General features: G+C 44.5%; 1 protein-coding gene across 1 annotated transcript in view; it reads right to left on the bottom strand.

The window, feature by feature from the left end:
* Nucleotides 1–17,416, bottom strand: part of epha4a (eph receptor A4a) — a 138,653-nt gene that overhangs the window by 16,046 nt on the left and 105,191 nt on the right. The window contains exons 9-14 of the mRNA XM_055646415.1: nucleotides 13,870–13,934; nucleotides 8,548–8,661; nucleotides 4,228–4,413; nucleotides 986–1,047; nucleotides 648–857; nucleotides 174–323 (exon numbers count right to left, since the gene is read on the bottom strand). Of these exons, the coding sequence (XP_055502390.1) occupies nucleotides 174–323; nucleotides 648–857; nucleotides 986–1,047; nucleotides 4,228–4,413; nucleotides 8,548–8,661; nucleotides 13,870–13,934 (787 nt within the window). The remainder of the gene's footprint in view (nucleotides 1–173; nucleotides 324–647; nucleotides 858–985; nucleotides 1,048–4,227; nucleotides 4,414–8,547; nucleotides 8,662–13,869; nucleotides 13,935–17,416) is intronic.

The raw sequence follows: 17,416 nt of genomic DNA, 5'->3' as shown, positions 1-17,416 counted from the left end.
ACCCGTAGTCAGGATCGAACCCGGGTCTCTGGAAATCTGGAGTAACTCTACCGCTGTGTCACTGTGCCGCCCATTATTTTATCAGTGTAGCATTATTTGGAGGCAACGCCCACTATTTTATCCCCCCCCCCCCCCCCCCCCGGTCACAAATAATTCACATGAAGTAAACTTACATCCTGGTTGGACATATCCCAGTAAGGCCGTTCTCCATAAGACATGACCTCCCACATCACAATGCCATAACTCCAAGCGTCACTCGATGAAGTAAACTTGCGATACGCAATCGCTTCGGGCGCTGTCCACCTGATCGGGATCTTTCCACCCTGCAAGCAAGAATTCAATCATCAGGTTGAGGTCTGTGCTCTTGCCTCTGGCTGTTAATCATCTTGCACTGATTCCTTGCACAAAATTCCAAACAATGAGATGGACACAAAAAGCCGGAGTAACTCAGCAGGTCGGACAGCATCGCTGGAGAAAAGGAATAGGTGACGTTTTGGGACCAGACCCTTCTTCGGCCATGCTGTCTTTCCAGAGATGCTGCCGGACGTTGCTGAGTTACTCCAGGTTTTTGTGTCTATCTTCGGTTTGAGGTTTAACAGCATCTGCAGTTCTTTCCTACACAACGATCTGCGTTAGTGTGTCCATACCCGTGTGGTGTAGGCTGCCTCTGGGTCATCTTCCAGAACTCGGGACATGCCAAAGTCTGACACCTTGCAGACTAAATTACTGTTCACCAGGATATTGCGGGCAGCCAAATCTCGGTGCACGTAGCTCATATCGGAGAGGTACTTCATTCCAGAGCCAATTCCTCGAAGCATGCCCACCAGCTGGATCACCGTGAACAGGCCATCGTTCTTCTGCGAATAACACAAAGCAAGATCACCTCGTGCATGGAACGCAACAAACTACTGATTACCACCCCACGGCTCAGAAAGTGCCTGTTCCTGAGAAATGCGTTTTCTACCGAGTCTGATGGATGACTTACCCTGAGGAATGCATCCAAGGACCCATTTTCCATGTATTCAGTTATGATCATTACTGGTTTACCTAGAATTTCAAAAAAACAAAACAGAATTACTTGCCAAACACTTCCATTAATGAGATGAAAATGAGATATAGAGAATTACCGTGGCTGTACGTTCATTCATCTTGAGAGATCTAATTTAATTAAAAATGTCAAAAGCTATGCCCTAGTTGCACGGTAGTCTGGATGATTTATTGAGCACATTGGACGCCATCTGTCAAATTAACCCTTACTAGTGATATGTTTGCAAGGTCTTGTGTAGTTTTGAGCATGTCTCTGGAGTTTAGCTGCTTGAAATAAGCTCTGCTTTCCCACCAGTGCTTTTAGCTGGCTCTAGGGAAGATAATTGCACCTTTTTTTTTCGTAAGACGTGACATGTTGCCAAATTGATTTCACAGGTCTTCTTTGAAGCTGCGTCTATTCGCTGGGTCTACTCTTTGACACTGGCAGTGGAGGAGATTCAGACATAAGTCACACCATGTTGCTGATCCCCAAAGATCACTGTAACAAGTGTAGCAACAGTGAAAATTACCTCCTTACATTGTAAACTCAGCGATGCTGTGATTCTTCACTCAGTCGCTTAGCGTGCCACCGATACCTGCTCCATTCTAATTGAAAGGGAGTCCGATTTTGCACACTTAGTTCCTGATACATTTCTTAGGATAATCCTTTTTAAAAGGCACTACCGAAATATTTTGCTTCCAACCTGGGGCAGCGGTAGAGTTGCTGCCTTACAGCGCCAGAGACCCGGGTTCGATCCTAACTACGGGAGCTATCTGTACAGAGTTTGTACGTTCTCCCTGTGACCTGCGTAGGTTTTCTCCGGCAAGCTCCGGTTTCCTCCCACGCTCCAAAGACGTACAGGTTCGTAAGTTAATTGTCTTTGGTAAAAATTGTAAATTATCCCTACTGTGTTTTATGCTTGTGTTACTCAGACGATTAATCTGCAAGGAATAGTATGATTTTCAGGTCTGGGAGCTCTTTCAATGGAACTTAGTAATGGGTGGCATGGTGGTGCAGTAGTAGAGCAGCTGCCTTACAGCTCCAGACATGCAGCGCTGGATTCAATCCTGACGGCGTTTAGCTTAGGGTAGTTTAGAGATACAGCGCAGAACAGGCCCTTCGGCCCATCAGGTCCGCGCCGACCAGCGATCCCCGCATATTAACACTATCCGACACCCACGAGGGACAATTTTTACATTTACCAAGCCTGTACAAACCTGTACGTCTTTGGAGTGTGGGAGGAAACCGAAGATCTCGGAGAAAACACACGCAGGTCACGGGGAGAACGTACAAACTCCGTGAAGACGGCACCCGTAGTCGGGATCGAACCCGGTTCTCTGGCGCTGCATTCGCTGTAAGGCAGCAACTCTACCGTGGCGCCACCGCGACCGCCCACCGCGGTGCTGTCTGTATGGAGTTTGTACGTTCTCCCTGTGACCACGTGGGTTTACTCCAGGAACTCCGGTTTCCTCCCACATCCCTAAGATTTGCAGGTTTGTAGTTTTATTGGCTTCAGTCAATTATCCCCAGTGTGTAGGATAGAGCGAGTGTACGGGGTGATCGCTGGTGGGCGTGGAACCGGGGGGCCGAAGGGGTTGTTTCTACGCTGTATCTCCAAAATAAACCAAACTAAATAATAGTTTTACACAAAAGAAAAATGATTAGAAATTCAAAAACTATGAGCAATTATAATTTCCTTTGCATTCCATACACAATAACAAAAGCTACTTCCTCCATTTGAGGACATTAGGTTTTGAGAAAACACCTTTCATGACTTTCATTGTGATGTAAATTGGCTGTAGAGTGTAGAATAGAACTAGTGTATGGGGTGATTGTTGGTCACTGCGGACTCGGTGTGCCAAAGGGTTAGTTTCCACGCTGTATCTCTAAACTAAACCAAGACAACGAGGGAAAGCTGACTATATTAAAGTTCGTGGATTGGAGCGCAGAAGGTTAAGGGGGGACTTGATAGAGGTCTTTAAAATGATGAGAGGGATAGACAGAGTTGACGTGGATAAGCTTTTCCCATTGAGAGTAGGGAAGATTCAAACAAGGGGACATGATTTGAGAATTAAGGGACAGAAGTTTAGGGGCAACATGAGGGGGAACTTCTTTACTCAGAGAGTGGTAGCTGTGTGGAATGAGCTTCCAGTGGAAGTGGTGGAGGCAGGTTCGATTTTATCATTTAAAAATAAATTGGATAGGTATATGGACGGGAAAGGAATGGAGGGTTATGGGCTGAGTGCAGGTAGATGGGACTAGGTGAGAGTAAGTGTTTGGCATGGACTAGAAGGGCCGAGATGGCCTGTTTCTGTGCTGTAATTGTTATATGGTTATATGGTTATATGCATGGCATGTAATCCAAATTGTTTAGGTCCAGGTGGATATTCAAGTCGGGAATAAGACGTGCTGAAGTGACAGCTTGGAATCAAGTCTGAAAACAATGGGAGCTAATTTGCATTTTAATTTTTGTTTACTAATTTGTCATTTATTCTTCCTATCAAAGTCCTGACACCAGCAGCTGAGATGAATGCTGCATTAAGTGGCAGTCATTAGAAAAGCAGGCACTTAGGGGAAAAAGTGCTCATTATAGCCTACACTGTCTGCTGGGTCTCGAGCAACGGGCCACAGTGGGTCATATTTCATGTTCTTCAAAATTTTAAAGGGCAGTTTAAAGAAAATAAAAAGCACTGAAAACCTGCTATTGTAGATTTTCTTTTCCTGGATGGATTGCAATGGTTTATGGTGCACATTTATCTGGAGAAGTTCAGCACATTGGTCACTTGGGAAGAAAGGAATTCTTGAGCATGACCGTCTACGATTTCTCATCCTAGCAAGCGCGGGTCGCCTTAGATATGCTTCAGGAATTTAAGGGAAAAAAGGAATTGTTTTTTTCCTGCGTAATATCGAGTTCCTTGCCATCTGTTTTCACCTATCCCATGACACCCTGCCAAGTCTGTCAGTTTCAAAAAAATATCCTGGCCTAAATAGACCGAGATATTAATTTCACTGCAAATCTTAGTACAAGCTGTCCAAGGATAGGATGTCAATTTGCACCATAAACTCATTTAAATCTGCCATGAAGATTAATGACTTGTATTCCAGGGCTACTCCCTCGTTATTTTTGTCAGTCGGTGTTCCATCTGTCATTTTTATGTGAATATATGGAGCCTGTGTGCTCAGCCTCATCCTGGACCTACATTTAGTGACAACCCCTTCCAGGTGGATGATGTTGGGATGGTCAAATTGGCCCATGATGCTTGCTTCGCTCAGGAAATCTCGTCTCTGTTTGTCCGTGTAGCCGGCTTTCAGAGTCTTGATGGCGACGCAGATCTCCCTTTTGCCAGGCATTTTCAATCGACCACTGCAGACTTCACCAAATTCACCTGCGGGAAAAGAATGGGAAGATGATGTAACATTCAAACTCTGGATCATCGGAACAGGAACGGGGCACTTGGCATCCCAGGACCAGAAGATCTTAACTTGTGACATAAAAACATAGAAAATAGGTACAGGAGTAGGCCCATCGGCCCTTCGAGCCAGCATTGCCATTCAATATGATCATCCAGAATCAAGTCAAGTCACATTTATTTATATAGCACATTGATCAGCCATGATCATATTGAATGGCGGTGCAGGCTCGAAGGGCCGAATGGCCTACTCCTGCACCTAATTTCTATGTTCTATGTTTAAAAAACAACTCTCGTTGGCCAAAGTGCTTTACATTTGTTATAAGAATAGCACAACAAAACAGACTACATACATATATACATGTAGCCCTCACTCAGAGGGAGTCTGGAAAGGCTTGGGAGTATAGATACGTCTTTAGTCTAGACTTAAAAGAGTCGATGGAGGGGGCAGTTCTGATGGGAAGGGGATCAGTACCCTGTTCCTGCGTTCTCCCCATATCCCTTGATTCTGTTAGCCCTAAGAGCTACATCTAACTCTCTATATCTATGCACCAGTAAACGAGATAGACCGAACACCAATAAACAAGGGAGACACAGAAATGCTGGAGTAACTCAGCAGGTCAGGCAGCATCTGTGGAGAAAAAGGATGGGGTGAGGTCTTGGGTCAGAACCATCCTTCAGACTGAAATGTATTCCGGCTGAAGAAGGGTCTCAACACGAAACGTTGCCTATTTCCTTTGCTCTATAGATGCTGCCTCACCTGCTGAGTTACTCCAGCATTTTTGTCTATCTCCTTACATTGTAAACTCAGCGATGCTGTGTTTTTTCACTCACTCGCTTACTGTACCAAAAATACCTGCTCTATTCTAATTCTATTACCTGCTCTATTCTAATTGAAATTGAGTTTAATTTTATACATTTAGTTCCTGATATGTTACTTAGGATAATTGCTTTAGACCATCCCAACATCAGCCTGTTTCCATGCTGTTTGGATCTATCACCCTAACAAGCTTTCTTCCAAGATCACTTCTAACTCAATTTTTAAGCCTTCTCCCTTGATCAATTCATACCTTTGCTTAATGGGAAATTGTCGACATTAACAACAAGTTTAGCATCATTTCCTCGGTTCAACAACTCCTTTCTTGAACAACTTTCAAGCTTGGTGAGACCACACCTGGAGTATTGCGTACAGTTTTGGTCTCCAAATCTGAGGAAGGACATTATTGCCATAGAGGGAGTGCAGAGAAGGTTCACCAGACTGATTCCTGGGATGTCAGGACTGTCTTATGAAGAAAGACTGAATAGACTTGGTTTATACTCTCTAGAATTTAGAAGATTGAGAAGGGGATCTTATAGAAACTTACAAAATTCTTAAGGGGTTGGACAGGCTAGATGCAGGAAGATTGCTCCCGATGTTGGGGAAGTCCAGGACAAGGGGTCACAGCTTAAGGATAAGGGGGAAATCCTTTAAAACCGAGATGAGAAGAACTTTTTTCACACAGAGAGTGGTGAATCTCTGGAACTCTCTGCCACAGAGGGTGGTTGAGGCCAGTTCATTGGCTATATTTAAGAGGGAGTTAGATGTGGCCCTTGTGGCTAAGGGGATCAGGGGGGTATGGAGAGAAGGCAGGTACGGGATATTGAGTTGGATGATCAGCCATGATCATATTGAATGGCGGTGCAGGCTCGAAGGGCCGAATGGCCTACTCCTGCATCTAATTTCTATGTTTCTATGTTTCGGTGCTGAAAGTCTTGGCAATAAATTTCAGTTTTCTCCCCAGTCCTGGATTCTCGAATCATCTCGATTTACCCTGTCAATTTCCCTCTGTATCTTGAAATATTCAACAAGGATCATCCATAGCATTCTAGATGCAGTAGAACTCCATCCTAGTTTCTGTCGTCTCTCCAGGTAATTTAACCCGACGGTGCAAGTATCTTTCTTGTACTACCATACCACATCTCCAGCCAGGGCACAATAGTCTTCCTATTTCGTAGTATCTTCACACACAAAACTCCCAGTTGACGTCTGGCCAATGTTTTGCAATTCTGTAGCATGATTTTTATTCATTTGTATTTCTGTTCAGTTTCACAAAGCACTTATCCTAACAGCCTAAATACTAACCCAGACAAGAAACATATGGATCCTATGTTGGATGAAATTGGCCATGCAAATACAGTAGGGGATGGCTCATTTCACAACTGCAGAACTATTTTCTACCTCAATATGGTACAGCCCTTCCTCTGCAAAGTAGGGGAGGTACAGCCTGATTAAATAGAGTAACACAACAGCATGTTAGAAGCAGCGGTAAGAACTGCAAAAAATAGGCGACCAAAGTGATGAAGATGAACCACAAATTATCGCCACACTATATTCCAGAACCAGGGGCCACAGTTTAAGAATAAGGAGTAAGCCATTTAGAACGGAGGCGAGGAAACACTTTTTCTCAGAGAGTGGCGAGTCTGTGGAATTCTCTGCCTCAGAGGGCGGTGGAGGCCAGTTCTCTCGATGCTTTCAAGAGAGAGCTAGATAGGGCTCTTAAAAATAGCGGAGTCAGGGGGTATGGGGAGAAGGCAGGAACGGGGTACTGATTGGGGATGATCAGCCATGATCATATTGAATGGCGGTGCTGGCTCGAAGGGCCAAATGGCCTACTCCTGCACCTATTGTCTATTGTCTATCTTGGGGGCATCACAGTGGTGCAGTGGTAGAGTTGCTGCCATACAGTGCCAGAGACCCCTGGTTCGATCCTGACTACGGGTTCTGTCTGTACGGAGTTTGTACTTTCTCCCTGTGACCGCGTGGGTTTTCTCCGGGTGCTCCAGTTTCTGTCTACACTCCAAATTCGTACAGGTTTGTAGGTTAATTAGCATCAGTTTTTAAATAAACCTTGTTCCTAGTATGCAGGATAGGGCTGGTGTACAGGGTGAGTAATGGTCGGCATGGACTCGATGGGCCAAAGGGCCTGTTTCCACGTTGTATCTCTAACGTCTCCACAGGAGAATCGGTCCTCCAGAACAGAGCTAATAAATGGTACACCGAAAGGATCAGATCAAAAACCTGTTTCATCAGGTCCAATGATGAATGTCAAAGATAATTAAAAACACCAGCTTGTTGGTGGAGATTCCATGAACATCTAGATCAAACCTCAACTATTATTAGAGTTTCTAAGATGAGACCAAAATATATCTGACATAAACATTAGACAGACACTAAAAAGCTGGAGTAACTCAGCCGGTCAGGCAGCATCCATGGAGAAAAGGAATAGGTGATGTCTTAGGTTGAGATCTTCTCGATCCAAAACGTCACCGATTCCTATTCTCCAGAGATGCTGCCTGATTGACTGAGTTACTCCAGCTTTTTGTGTGTGTCTTCGGTTTAAACCAGCATCTGCAGTTCCTCCCCAACTCTACTGAACGTTTTTCCTTCCATTATTTATTATGTAAAAGAATATGTGTGTTATGATTGTGTTTATAATTTGTTTGGTTGTTTTGTTGTTTGTCTTTTGCACAAAAGTCCGCGAGCATTGCCACTTTCATTTCACTGCACATCTCGTATGTGTATGTGACAAATAAACTTGACTTGACTTGACTTGACATAAACATTAATGATTATATAAAAGTGGAGGCACAAGGAACTGCAGATGTTGGAATTCAGAGCAAAACACAAAGTGCTGGAGGAACTCAATGGGTCTGCCTGCATCAGTGGAGGGAATGGATTGAAGACATTTTGGGCCGGGACCCTTCTTCAGAGTCCATTACACAATCGGGTGCAGCAGCATCTATGGAGAGAAGGAAATAGGCAACGTTTCGGGCCGAAACCCTTCCTCAGAATTTTTTGTGTACCTTCGATTTTCCAGCATCTGCAGTTCCTTCTAAAACATTCCATTACACAATCTGTTGACAAAGTTGTGGTTTGCAGAAGAGGAGGCTTTGCTCTGCGACTAAATCCCTTTGTACCTTGCTCTGCAAAACAGTTTCATCCCTGAGCAGCTGCAGCCTTGCTATTATCACACAACCCTCTGAAGAGAGTTTGGAGTCATATTGTCCAAGCAGAACATTGATCGTAAATCTTCTCCAGTTCTATTTATAAAAGTCATCCCAATAACTTACCTACACCGATCACTCTTTCAATCTTGATGCAAGAAGCATCGATTTCTTTGGCAAATTCACGGACGGCTTGATTGGGGTCCTCGTACGTAAATGGATCAACATATGTCTTCACCCCTTTAAAATATACAAGAATCTTTCTTCAACAACACGCCTCATTTTGTGTAACACCAGTAAATAGCTACAGGTCCACCACCGATTTTCCAGCATCCTTGGCTCCAGAGCCATTCTGGATTATCCATATTGCCGGAACACAGAGGTCACTGCCTCCGAGAGGAGACCAACGGCACTGGAACAGTCCGCCTCAGCCGCTGAGATGCCGTCACACAAAGTCGGTCTCGGAAGTCGGCTATGGGGACAGATCTGCCGGCTCCAGCCAGGCCAGTTCCAGAGCTCCAGACCCCTGGCTACAGGGGGCAATTTCGACTCAGTGAGGAAGTCCCCATAAGGTCGAGACCAGCCACCTCACCTGACCTAAGCGCCACATTTTCAGGCGGTCTTCCAGAGGGAATTTCAAGTGTGCGGATTAAGGGAGGTGCTGGACCACTAGTTGCCGGAAAATTGGTGGTAGACCTGTGTACATCCTTTATTTTGACCCAAAAAAGCACCAAAACATTTTTTTTGCACCATTATAATGCATCCGTCAACATATTATTAGAGCATTGATTCAGATGATATTATCCTCGCAAATCCTTCCACCCTCATCTCCGTTTAGATGAAGCTCAAATCCTCATACCTCCAATACTTGATTCCTTATGTAAAGACAAGTGGTGCAGATGCTGACAGATAAAAAACACACACACACTCAAAGTGCTGGAGTAACTCAACGAGCCAGGCAGCATCTCTGGAGGACATGAATAGCGACGTTTCGGATCACCATCCTTCCTCGGAAGGGTTTGAAGTCGGTTCCAGAAACAAAATGTCACCTATTAATGTCCTCCAGAGATACTGCCTGACTCACAGAGTTACACCAGCACTCTGTGTCTTTTGGCAAATTACTTCATGTAGATACAAGGAACTGCAGATGTGTCAGTCAGCTATTTACTCAAGGAAAGCAGGGCGACACAGCTGTAAAATTGCTTCCTTGCAGTGCCACGGACCCGGGTTCAATCCTGCCTATGGGTGCTTGTCTGTACCGAGTTCTTCCCGTGACCTGCGTGAAATGGGATTTCCTCCGGATCGCTAGTTTCCTCCCACTCTCCAAAGGTGGAGAGATCAGTAGGTTAATTGGCTGGGTATAATTGTAAAATTGGCCCTAGTATGTGTAGTGTTAGCGTACGGAGATTACTGCTAGCCGCGGAGTTGGTGGGCCGAATGGCCTGTTTCCACGCTGCATCTCTAAACTAAACTAAAAGACTGTAACAACTGTGGTTCTGACGTTAAGTGACAGAATGTAGCTTGAGTAACGGGATAAAAATCTGGAGGTTGAACCCTAGTTCTTTCTTCTTTGAAGGCCTGGGGAAAATTGTGTTTCTTGAAGTTGCTTAACTGAGACTACTACAGATCAACATCCACTGAGATTCTAGATCAGCTAATGCTTTTATCTGTGTGCCAGGATACTGTGAGGCGTGAGATATAGTTTCTTGACCCTTTTCTCAGCAGCAACATTTGGCCGCGCGTTTCACTTATGTTTGTTAAATAGCTGTGAAAAGCCACGGAGAGGAAGGCTGTCTGATTCAGCATCTGAGAGGCATGGATGGATCTCGGTATAATTGCGCTGTTATAAAAGCAGATTTTATAATGCAGTCAAGGAAGAGAGTTCAAGTGCAATGATACAGCTCGTGATCTGAATGAGTATCAATGATGGCATAAACTTGGCAGCAAGTGGGTATTGCCACAGCAAAACCACTTGAATCTGAAGTAACATACGTACAAGTGTTCAATCAAAAGCATTGGGTTGACTGTGCATGACATTTAGTGTAGAGCAGCAGGGTGCCCCTGCCCTGAATTTGATGTGGGTGATTAGAGGAAGCCATCTGATTGCACCGACCTCTCCATGCTTCTCCTAACCTCAGAATATCATTGACTCTTCATGACTCTGAGGAGAGGAGAGGAGAAGAGAGGGGAGGAGAGGAGAGGAGAGGGGAGGAGGGGGAGGAGAGAGACACATAGAAACATAGACAATAGGTGCAGGAGTAGAGGCCCCCTGAGCCCAGTGAGGAGAGGAGAGGAAAGATGAGGAGAGGAGAGGAGAGGAGAGACGATGTGTGCGTGAGGACGTCTGCACAGTTCAGTGCAGCTGCGGCGGGGGCAGGGGGGGAGAGAGGGGAGGAGAGGGGAGAGGAGAGGAGAGGAGAGGAGAGGAGAGGAGAGGAGAGGAGAGGAGAGGAGAGGAGAGGAGAGGAGAGGAGAGGAGAGGAGCCCTGTTATTTTGCTTTCAGGACAGTGCAATTATTATCCGGAGATCCTTCAGATCCATGTGTGGAATTCTCTGCCACAGAAGGCAGTGGAGGCCAATTCACTGGATGTTTTCAATTTTCAATTGAGAGTTAGATGTAGCTCTTAGGGCAAGGGTTCCCAACCTGGGGTAAATGTACCCCCCAGGGGGAGGGGGGGTAAGTGTTGCCTACCCAGGGGGTAAATTTGTTGATTCTGGATTGATGTACATATTTTTTCTCATTGACTGACTGTGTTTGGTTCTGGTACACTGGTATCTGGTCATCATTAGTTGTTCATAAGTAAGTGAAAAACGTTGTTATATGCTATTAAAGGTGACAGGGGTAAACTGGACGAAAAAGGTTGGGATCCCCTCTCTTAGGGCTAACGGAATGATCCCAGGAATGAGTAGGTTAAACTATGATGAGCGTTTGGTACTGGGCCTGTATTTGCTAGAGTTTAGAAGAATGAGGGGGGAACCTCATTGAAACGTACAGAATTGTGAAAGGCTTGGATAGAGTGGATAGAAACATAGAAACATAGAAATTAGGTGCAGGAGTAGGCCATTCGGCCCTTCGAGCCTGCACCGCCATTCAATAAGATCATGGCTGATCATCCAACTCAGTATCCCGTACCTGCCTTCTCTCCATACCCTCTGATCCCCTTGGCCACAAGGGCCACATCTAACTCCCTCTTAAATATAGCCAATGAACTGGCCTCAACTACCCTCTGTGGCCGTGAGTTCCAGAGATTCACCACTCTCTGTGTGAAAAAAGTTCTCCTCATCTCGGTTTTAAAGGATTTCCCCCTTATCCTTAAGTTGTAACCCCTTGTCCTGGACTTCCCCAACATCGGGAACAATCTTCCTGCATCTAGCCTGTCCAACCCCTTAAGAATTTTGTAAGTTTCTATAAGATCCCCTCTCAATCTCCTAAACTCTAGAGAGTATAAACCAAGTCTATCCAGTCTTGTGGAGAGGATGTTTCCACCGGTGTGAGAGTCTAGGACTAGAGGTCACAGCCTCAAGATTTAAGGATGTTCTTTTAGGAAGGAGATGAGGAGGAATTTCTTTAGACTGAGGGTGGTGAATGTGTGGAATTCTTTGCCACAGAAGGCAATGGAAGCAGTCAGTGGATATATTTAAGGCAGAGATAGATAGATTCTTGATTTGTATAGGTGTCAGAGGTTATGTGGAGAAGGCAGGAGAATGGAGTTAGGAGAGAGAGATAGATCAGCCATGATTGAATGGTGGAATGGACTTGATGGGCCGACTGGCCTAAGTCTGTTCCTTTCACTTATGATAATTTGTTGATGAAAGTAAAATGTCCCGTAAGTTTAAAACTGTTTCAATCTTTGATAAAAGGCACATAAGATAACATCCAGTGTTTACAGAGCTGAAAATGGATATTAGTCCAGAGTTGGGGTGGCAGCAGAGTTGCTGCCTTACAGTGCCAGAGTCTCGGGTTTGATCCCGAATACAGGCTCCTGCCCGTACAAATGGTTTGCATGTTCTCTTTGTGACCACGTGGGTTTCAACCAGGAGCCCCAGTTTCCCCCCACAACCTCAAGACGTGCAAGTTTGTAGATTAATTGGCTTCCTTAAATTGTCCCTAGTCTGTCGGATAGAACTAGCGTATGGGTGATCGTTGGTCGGCATGGACGCAGTGGGCCGAAGGGCCTGTTTCGAGAATCAGGAATGTTTTATTGTCATATGGCCTGAAACGGAACAATTAAATTCTGTCTTGCAGCAGCAGACACGTGAAGATGGACCTCCGTAAAACCCATAATAAACAACAAAAAAGCGCAGAATATATATTTTTTTAAATTGACAAATAAATAGACAATAATAGTGCACAATGTAGTTCACGCTATATCGTAAACTAAATTAAGTTTAAAAATAAAACCCCACCAGGATAAATGGCTACATGCCAGAAACTGTAGATCCTGGTTGCCACAGAATTATACAAAGTGCTGGAGCAACTCAACAGGTCAGGAAGTATCTCTGGAGAACATGGATAGGTGATAGGAGAACATGGATAGAAGAAGGATCCTGTCCTGAAACGTCACCTATCCACGTTCTCCAGAGATACTTCCCGTCCTGTGTCCTTTCTGGGATCCTGGATGTCATAAAAGGACACAAAATGCTGGAGTATCTCGAAGATAGGCATAAAATGCTGGAGCAACTCAGCGAGACAGGCAGCATCTCCTGAGAGAAGGAATGGGCGACGTTTCGGGTCGAGGCCCTTCATCAGACTGAAACATACAGAGGAAAGAGCCTGTCCCACTTGGGCGCCATTAGTGCATCACGCAGACGGCGAGCGAAGATTTTGAGCATCCCAAAATCCTGTGGCGCCGCGCGCGACTGGGCGTCATTGCCTACGTCACCACACACCATGCGCGCATCACGTGCACGTCACCACGCACGCGTCGTGACACGTAAATGACGCACGAATGACACCCAAGTGTGACAGGCCCTTTCCTCAACAGGTCGGGCAGCATCTCTGGAAAACATGGATACAAGAAGGGTCCCAACCACGAAACATCGCCTATCCATGTTCTCCAGAGATGCTGCCTGACCCGTTGAGTTACTCCTGCAGGTTACACAAAAAGCTGGAGAAACTCAGCGGGTGCAGCAGCATCTATGGAGCGAAGGAAATAGGCAACGTTTCGGGCCGAAACCCTGAAGGGTTTCGGCCCGAAACGTTGCCTATTTCCTTCGCTCCATAGATGCTGCTGCACCCGCTGAGTTTCTCCAGCTTTTTGTGTAACCTTCGATTCTCCAGCATCTGCAGTTCCCTCTTAAACACTGAGTTACTCCTGCATTTTGTGTCCTTTCAGGATGAAATACCATCGTTACCTAGTGTGGCAGAATTATACAAAGGGCTATGTGTTCAAATGCAAATACCTGCATTGTCTTTCTGATATAAAATGTTGCCCACTATCACATACCTTGTCCATTATGTAAATGCTTCTCCTCATCTGCATCTTGCTTGGCCTTACTGTATTTCCTTCGCCTGTGGGAACAGGGAATAAAGCATGAAGATTAATGACAATGGAGGGAATTAAGAATTCAAGACCACCTGCTTGGCTGGGAATGCACTGAATCTCGCTGTTCAAACATTCAATTGTACCTTATTGCCTGGTAATTATAGGTCTGGCTATCCTCCCCCCAGTCCATACCTATATGACTGTCACCCTGCTGAACCTTGCCTGGGGAAAGACACAGCCGTGTATCATTAACCACTGAGAAAGCTGGAGAACTCATTAGCCCGCCATTGAGCGAGGGAAATGAATGCTAATAGCCAGTTGCAGGCTTGGAAAATAAATTGATGTTTGGAGATGGCTTACCTGACGAAAGCCCGGAGAGAATAAGGAAGCCTTTGTAACAGTTTGAATTATGTAATTAGAAAGGTTTATGTGGAATGACAGAGCTCAGGTAGAGAGTGCTTTGATAAGCAGCAGGGGTCAGAAGAGTGGGCAGGTTACGGGTGAGACAGAGGGGGCATTCTCTGCAGGGTATCACGGCATAACACAAGCCCAGTATTAACATGATGTTTGTGGATTCACTCAATGTAGCAAAACAGTGGGAGCCTCGAGCCCTAGTGCTTTGTTGTTGCTGGTTCAATTATCACTTTTTTCCTTAAAGCCAAGATAGTGAGTAGAATAAAAGGAGCATTGGCAATAAGTAAACATTTCACTGATAATATTGTCAGGCCCCTTGCTTTCATCTTTCCTGCTAAAGCATCGACAGAAGAGGTAAAACCTGTTGAATTATGCAGAAAGCTGATGAAAGACTAATTACTGAGATCATTATTTAGCACAGATCATTGACCAGGATATAGTGAAAGGAATGAAGAGATTTAAGCTGTTAAAAGAAAATCCTACCATTGATTTTGACAGTCAAGAGCTCTTGCTCATTTGGGAAATAAGAATCTAAAAAGTCATGCAATGTTTTAAAATTGGAATATGCGATATGGTGGATATGACACCTTTGTTTGTGACTTTTTATTATTGAGCTAGGCAAATGCCACAGAGGAGGGTGTTCCTCCTTCAACCTGAGACAACTTAATTTGCACTTGTCATGTGTCACGTGAGCATTCAATCTGAGGTAATCTTGTATTCACAGGAGTTTAGAAGGATGAAGGGGTATCTTATGGAAACATATAAAATTATAAAAGGACTTGACAAGCTAGATGGAGGAAAACTGTTCCCAGTGTTGGGCGAGTCCAGAACCAGGGGCCACAGTCTTAGAATAAAGGGGAGGTCATTTAAGACAGAGGTGAGAAAAAACTTTTTCACCCAGAGAGTTGTGAATTTGTGGAAATTCCCTGCCACAGAGGGCAGTGGAGGCCAAATCACTGGATGGAATTAAGAGAGAGTTATATAGAGCTCTAGGGGCTAGTGGAGTCAAGGGATATGAGGATAAGGCAGGAACGGGTTATTGATAGGGGAAGATCAGCCATGATCACAATGAATGGCGGTGCTGGCTCGAAGGGCCGAATGGCCTCCTCCTGCACCTATTTTCTATGTTTCTATGTAAAAGATCATTTATAAAATGCTGTAGGAATGGTTAGACTGGTCAGGGAAAAGGGAAACAAGAGGTATAGGCGATGATGTAGAGAGATAAAGAACAATGAATGAAAGATATGCAAAAAAGTAACAATGATAAAGAGAACAGGCCATTGTTAGCTATTTATAGAATGCTTCTTTTCATTGGGTATCAGCTTTATGTTGGCAGTGATTAGTGCAATGGGTAGCATCCAAGCCCATTTTTGTTATGCATTATTTTTTTTAAACTTTTAGCAATGCAGCATGGAAACAGGCCCTTCGGCCCACCAAGTCCGCGCCAACCAACACTAGTTCCAACCTACGCTCTGGGGACAATTTACAGAAGCCAATTAACCTACAAATCTGCCCATCTTTGGAACGTGGGAGCACCCGGAGAAAGCCCACACGGTCACAGGGAAATTGTGCAAACTCCGTACAGAAAGCACCTGTAGTCAGGAACGAACCTGAATCTCTGGAGGCAGCAAAACTCTGCTGGTGCACCACTGTGCCGGTCCTCAAAAAAAAAAATCAGAAATGTAACACGCTCAACTCTTAAATTCGCCTGGAATCCTAATCCAAAATTAATTCTCTACACAACACACCCAAATCCTAATATTGAGTCAAGTGAAAGGAATCGGAAGTGAGCTTGAATAAACTTGTTCCTGTTCAGTTTTATCATCCACTGTACAGCGACGAGGCACAGGAAACCTGTGTGTGATTGTTTTTTCTTAAATGAAATTAGTCCCATGACATCCCTGTCCAATGCTATTACTTATTTCACTATCGACTTGTTCCACAGCCCTGCAAACATACCCTATTTATTTTTTTCCCCCCCAAGTTTATTACAGATTAGTGCTGCTGTCAATTTTAACTTTTGACAGATTAGTCGTCTCTCCCTTGAGTAAACAGTGATGAAGGACTTCTAAATAAAAAGCAATTTTTAAAACGGCAAGAGGCAGAATCCAATTGATTTCTCTCCCTGATTTATTGCAATCTACGAGTTTACGCCTGTTATCGCCAGATTTACGGCATCTCTGCAGCATTAAAAACAGTGGTCTGCCTTTGAACATCGAATGCACAAGATTTCTCCCGACGTGGCAAATATGCCCCTGACTGGTTACCCCCTCTTTGACAATTTTCTGCCCGATACGAACAAAATCAATGAGGCCAAAGGTTGACGTTTCATTTTCGAAGCAGCGGTCCGTTTTACCAGATCCCGTTTACCAAAGGCAGAATTATGGCAGTATTTACAGCATACAGAATTATCAGCCTCAACACTCAATGAATCTCAATGTTCCTTCGTGGGCATGTCATAATTAGAATCCCAATGAATAATGCCGTCAATCCTGTCTTAAATAATGAGGCCATCGCAACAAATAGACCAGCTACTGAGCGCCCAGGCCTGTCATGGATGCATCCCATTGCAGTGGCTCTTAATAAAGATTTCTCACCAAATGATGCTGTCTGTTACTTTTTGCTTTTCATCCCCGAAACAGCTTCAGGTTACAATGTCTCTGTGAAATTATTATTCATGATGCCTTACTCAAAATAATATAACCTGACAGATGTTTCAAGGTTACCAATTAGAGTTGCAGCATGGCAAGAAGAAATACCAGCGACCTGCAGAGTATTTTGGAAATTTGAAGCGATCAGAGTATAGTTATATTTTGCTGTAATATTCATTCCCAGGTCAGTGCAAATTAGTATTGTATCATAAACCCTGGGGGGGACATTTAATGAACACTGAAGTCTTGAGTTTCAGATTATTATTTTTTTGTAATGTATGGAATTTTCCTTTGGAAATATCAGACAAATGTTGTGGGGTGGAAGACTGCAACCTTCATGTGGCCCGCCCTGTTTCAACGAATGCAATCAGCCCGGATGGCGTGCTCAATCAAATAAGATCATATAGAACAGGTTGTCCTACAACTTTAGGCTGTGCTCGCCA

The sequence above is a fragment of the Leucoraja erinacea genome, chromosome 14, assembly GCF_028641065.1.
Source record: "Leucoraja erinacea ecotype New England chromosome 14, Leri_hhj_1, whole genome shotgun sequence".
NCBI lineage: Eukaryota > Metazoa > Chordata > Chondrichthyes > Rajiformes > Rajidae > Leucoraja > Leucoraja erinaceus.
The sequence above is the reverse complement of the archived record's forward strand: the minus strand, read 5'-3'. Positions and strand labels throughout refer to the sequence as shown.